Source organism: Temnothorax curvispinosus, unplaced genomic scaffold, assembly GCF_003070985.1.
Source record: "Temnothorax curvispinosus isolate PA1 unplaced genomic scaffold, ASM307098v1 QBEX01002184.1, whole genome shotgun sequence".
NCBI classification, from domain to species: Eukaryota; Metazoa; Arthropoda; class Insecta; order Hymenoptera; family Formicidae; genus Temnothorax; species Temnothorax curvispinosus.
The window spans coordinates 1-5745 of record NW_020211964.1 but is presented as its reverse complement, the minus strand read 5'-3'; the positions used below and the strand labels follow the sequence as shown (position 1 = coordinate 5745).

General features: G+C 30.2%; 1 protein-coding gene across 1 annotated transcript; it reads right to left on the bottom strand.

Annotated features, from left to right (window-relative positions):
• Positions 1-272: 272 nt before the first annotated feature.
• Positions 273-2689, bottom strand: LOC112468867 (F-box/LRR-repeat protein 4-like). Its single transcript, XM_025038238.1, has 7 exons — positions 2623-2689; positions 2409-2520; positions 1864-2320; positions 1582-1780; positions 1139-1493; positions 735-1060; positions 273-593 (listed from the first exon to the last, which is right to left on the bottom strand). The coding sequence occupies exons 1-6, from the start codon at positions 2626-2628 to the stop codon at positions 783-785; spliced, it is 1407 nt and encodes a 468-aa protein (XP_024894006.1). The 5' UTR covers positions 2629-2689; the 3' UTR covers positions 273-593; positions 735-782.
• Between the last annotated feature and the right edge of the window lie 3056 nt (positions 2690-5745).

Genomic DNA, 5745 nt, shown 5'->3' with positions numbered 1-5745 from the left:
CTTCTCATTTTATTATGACGTTGTATTTCATACATTTTAAGTGTTTTATTATGCACCCTGTATTAAGTCTACAGCAATTTTGAGAGATAGTTTATAAAATATTGTACTTATATTCTTTTAAATTTAATTTCACGCACAAAATACATATCTTGCGAAATATTACTTACTCTAATAAATATACTTGGAATAATACTTTGATTTCTCTTCTTTTTCATTATATTTATTTTTTGTGTTTTTAAATAAATATTTTCATTATTTGTCCAATAATATTTATAAAATTATTTTGGTCGTATGTATAAACGGACACTTGCGGATATCTCTCTTTCCATTGATTAACTAATTGATCGCTTATATGATAGTATATGAGATAAAACTCTTGCATTTTAGGACATTGTTCGAAAATAACGAAATAATTATCAGATTTATAAAATTTCACAGAATAAAAATATAACTTTTTCAAGTTTTTGCACTGCGCTAGTAATTCCAACTGGTGATCAGTGAGGACAGTATGGTACAAATGGTACAAATATACTTCTTGCAAGTTTTGATAAGAAGAAAGTAATCTAAATAAACTCTCATTAACTAGATATCCTCTGTAACAAAAATTATATAATTAGTACAGGAGAAAATCCATGTAACTTTTTCAAGATGCTTGCAACAGAAGCAAACAAATTTCAATAAAGAATACAATAATATGTATTTAAAAAAAAATGTAGAACGCACATAATACTTACGGAAAAATAAGGTTCACTTTTCGTAAATTCTTACAGTTAGCGAGAGCATTAAATACCCTGAAATGTAAAAGTCTCTGCGTTCAATGAATATATTACTTCTAAATCACGACACAAATTTCCTAATTCTATTAAAACTGCGTCTATGTTTATAATATGGCTTGAGTTCCAACATAACTCACGCATCCGTTGGTTTTTTTGCAGTATTTTGCAAAGACGTTCAGTTCTTACACATGTTTGAACAAGGTTTAAACACTCCAAACCTTCCAGATTCTCGAGGTACGAAAATTCTTTGTCTTCTATGAGTCGACAATAACTTAGATCCAATTCTAAGAAAAATTTGTATTAGTTATATGCAATTTACCCATAATCTTGATAATTTATATACTATATGCATATATACATACTTTTCAAATTTTTGCATATCTCTGAAGTTTTAAGTAGGGCAGAATTTAAATCGACATCGCAGAGACTTAATTTTAAGTGCGTTAAATTTCTGCCGCAATTATCAAAAAAGTTTACGAAATCATTAACATCAAAGTTGATTGCTGTAAGATCTAATTGTTGCAAATATTTACATCTAGCTGTAAAGTAACGAAATACATTGCGCGTATAAATAAATTTGTCCGTCACACGTCGCACGTTCAAACGTGTATAGAGTAAAGGGTCCCGTGTTAAATTATTGAAGCACCAATTTACTCTACTCATGCAGCATAACGTTTTCAAATCCAAGTATTTTAATATTATTAGTAGTATTTCATCCTGCAAAGATAAAAGATAAAACTTTAATACTAGAAATGACATTCCAATAAATATTATTATAAAAAATAGACTTCTTAGGATACTTTACAGTAAGCTCAGACAAAATGCAATGTGATAGGTCCTTAGATTCATCCGAAGAGAGTTTCATACGCTTTGCATAATTTGAATGACTTTTTAATAAAACACGACGCGAATATCTCCGTCCAAAAGGTTGCTCATAACAAGGGATTACTTCCTGAGATACCTTTTGCTTCAAATTACTCTTATAAGAAACCCTTCTTATATCGCTGCAAATATTATGGAAACAAACTTATTTTCATTATTAACAGAAAAAAAATTAAATATTACCTAACGTCGACGATAATAATACCTTTTACAAATAATACAATATTCGGGAAAATTCTGTTGCAGATGAACTATATCCAAGTGTGCACTTTTTAAATCTGCTGTTAAATTATGGACATTGTCATGGCATAAAGAGTACATGCAGTTAATTCTTTTTAACAGATTAGTTAAGTTCTCGTTAGGATTTCTAGAAAGGATCAATTCTGATGTACCGATGAGCATCACAGCATCTAGCTTTGTGTAAGAGAAACGTGAACTGTTTTTAAATGTTAGTCTGAGCATTTTGGTTTTAAAGTTACACGGATGCGATAACGGTTGAGAAAATAATCTTGATGTCGGCGGTACAAAATGAGATGATTTATCCCACAACTTAAACCACTTATTATTAGAATCTTGGGCCAAAGTTTGAATTACGCTTCCAGGATGATGTATTTCGTAAATACAAACTTTGATTGGATATACAGCTTCATGAAACTCGATACCTTCATAATAGAAAATATATAATTATACTTTCTTCTCAACAAAAGCATATCTTCTTTAACAATATCTCATAATTCAAATATTACATACAAATATAATTATTTTTGTTTGTCTTATCCCATAGCCGAATAGAATCAGCCTCATTTCTAGGTTCTTTGTTTTGCCATGGAAATATTGAAATATCTTCTTCTCCATAGTATCCCTGTATTAAAAACTCAAAAAGTGTTAAATACTACAAACTCTTGTAAGTTTGAATTGCGATTACTTTTACGGGACAATGTATAATACCAGGAAATATACATACCAACATTTTTTCATAAAGAAATGGTAAATGAAATAGTTCTCCATAGTTTTGAAATTTGGGTGGCCCAATTATGTCAGGGGCAGTGTGATATATGCTAATATTCTGATAGTTCTTGGGAACAAATCTCTTCTTCGTAAATTGATAGATGAAGTCAACACTACCCTCCTCTCCTACGGATACTCTACTGACATAAAGATATCGACTAAAACTCTCGCAACATAAAGGTTGATAATGGGATGTCATATTTTCTCCCTGAAAAAAGACAAAAAATATGGAGAATAATAATAATCCTTCCTTTTGTAGTATATGCTAAAATGCATTGTATATTATGCTATTATAATTATAGCGGTAAGATTATATAATTAAATTAGATTATATAATCTAAATTTATCCTGCTTCCATTTACATGACTAGTACTGACATTATTATTACATAGTCTGCATGTATATTAGTATTAAATATTAAATAATTAATTATTCTAAAGAAAATTACATTTTTTTAATATAGAAAAATATTTTTTTATAAGTCTGAAACATTACGAGCTGTGTTCCTCTACCACCATGCGTGGTACACGTGTACGAGAACAAAGGAAAAAACAAAAAAATTGCAAAATTTAGATTGCTCACATTCGCCACAATTAGGTACGCTTGATTTCTAAATAACTAAGGTCCATTCTACAATAGCCGTATATAAGAGTGGATGTAAAACATAAGCACTGTAAGCAGTAAGCTATTGACTAATAAAATTTTTACAATCCAAGAATAATCGACTGTAGTCGGTCAATTTTTATATACTACTTACGTCTTATCCCATATTCTTACGGCTCTTGTAGAACGGGCTTAAGATTTTCCAAAATGTATTTTTTATCTTACTTAAAAAATGTACCTTTTATCTCATTTTCCGATACACGTAGTGTGTTCCACCACGTGGTAGTGTGTTTCACCACGTGGTAGAACAACATACATACGGCATACATGCGTGCACAAGCACGAAAGAAAAAAAAATACAAAATTTAAATTGCTTACCTTCGCTACACTTATATAGTTACGCTTCTAAATGACTAAAATTTTTCAAAAAGTTTTTTTAAATTTATTTAATGAATTTTTTATTTCATTGTTTGATACAGGTTATAGCGATCTAACAATAAAGTTGCACAAAAGATCACACAGAGAATAAAGAAAATTACCGGAAACTTGGAACTGAATCAAATTATTAATCTGAAAAATTTCTATCGATTTTTATACCATTTACTGTTTATCAGCAAGGCAGATTTGATTGTTTCCGTATAAAATGAAGGAATCATGAAAAAGAAGAAATGTTGGAACATGCGGTTAGTGAGCGCACACTACCTCTGTGTGGATCCACATCTATATTATGTACCAGACTGCCACTTTTTACGAAATACATGGACCTGAAAAGTGTTAAGGCTAGTGCGGTCACCGCACCCGGGAATTTTCATCTTTACGCACGGCTTGCACACCCTATTTTATGTTGCAAGTGCGTGGAAAGTGGTCTATCACGCACGCGTAGCGTGTGTAATGGGCCACTTTCCATGCATGTGTTACATAAAAATAATTTAAGAGTGTACAAGAAATAACAAAATTTAATTTTTATAAACAATTGAAAAGTTTGATTATTTTTTTCATCGAAAAATACATTTTTAAAATTTTTAAAATAATACTGTATCATTCTTTATTTTATTCTAAAAGTATACATATTTTTTATTTTATAGAAAAACAATAGATTTTATTTTCTATATATTCTTTTTATGACAAATGCAGAGAACCAACGAATTAATATAACAAAGTATAAATGAGAGCTAAGTACTTCTTACTTATACTATAGATAGCAGTACTAAAACATGTAATTTAGATTATAACATTGATACTATATATGGGTGCGTTCGGTTTGAACGCTCACGCGCTGTAAGCGCTTATGAGCGTTACTCACGTCGTTCGCTGAGTTGTAAGCGCTTACGGATCGACTAAGTGTCGCTGAAGATGACACAAAAAAAGTGTCGAAACGTCCGAATTTGTATTAACTAATATATATATTTTATTATTGACTTATTTTGATTGCGCATTAATTACCGCGCGTGGCTCTGATTGCCTCTCTTACTTCCCTTTATTTGATTTAAAAATTGAAACAACAATGTGTAATAATAATATTAATAACATACCGATATGAATCTGGGGTGGCCATTTTCCATATAGCGATAAATAATTGTTTTTTAGGTGATATTGTTTTACGTCCTGATTTTGATCTTAGTAATTTAGGTTTTAAAATTTGTAGAATAAAATTAAATGTTGCTCGCTTTATTCTAAAAAAAAGGTTTATTTTAAAAATTAAATATTCTTCCTCATCGAATAATAATTCTAATAATGTTATTATTTGCGCAAATATAACACACAATAACCTATCGTCTGCCATTTTGACGTGCTCATAATCGCTTACATTGCCAAAACGAACGACATTTTTTACTATTGTGTAAGCGCTCAGATACCAAATCGAAAGATTGAAAACAGCGCTTATAAGCGTGAGCGCTTACAGCGCGTGAGCGTCCAAACCGAACGCACCCATTGTAGATTAACCTGTAGGAATTCGGAAAACATGTATCTAAACGACTGGTTTCAGAAATGGTGGTTACAAAATAATTCTAATTTATAAAAGGATACCGAATTCCTACATTATACATACGTTCCCATTTTAAATAAATTTAAATAAATTGTAACCTTGCTCTTTCTTGGTCTGATCAGACCAAGGAAGCGCAAGGTTACAAAATAATAGCCTTAATTTACATACCAAATTCCTACATCATGAATACGTTCCCATTTTAAATAAATTTAAATGAATTGTCATCTTACGCTTCCTTGATCTGATTGACCATGCAAATAATTAATATTTATTTGAAAAACACAAAAGAAAAAACAGTTGCCCTTGGCGTTCTTTTTGATGTATCGAATCAAACCTTGAACTGGAATTTAGTTTATGACTTCCTCTTTATAATCCAATAATTCTTTAAATTTTTTTATGTTAAAAAAACGCGAGAAAAAAAATTTTTTTCGAGAAATTTGACTTTTCACAAAAATATTCATCAAAATTTTTTGAGATAGAGCAAAAAAA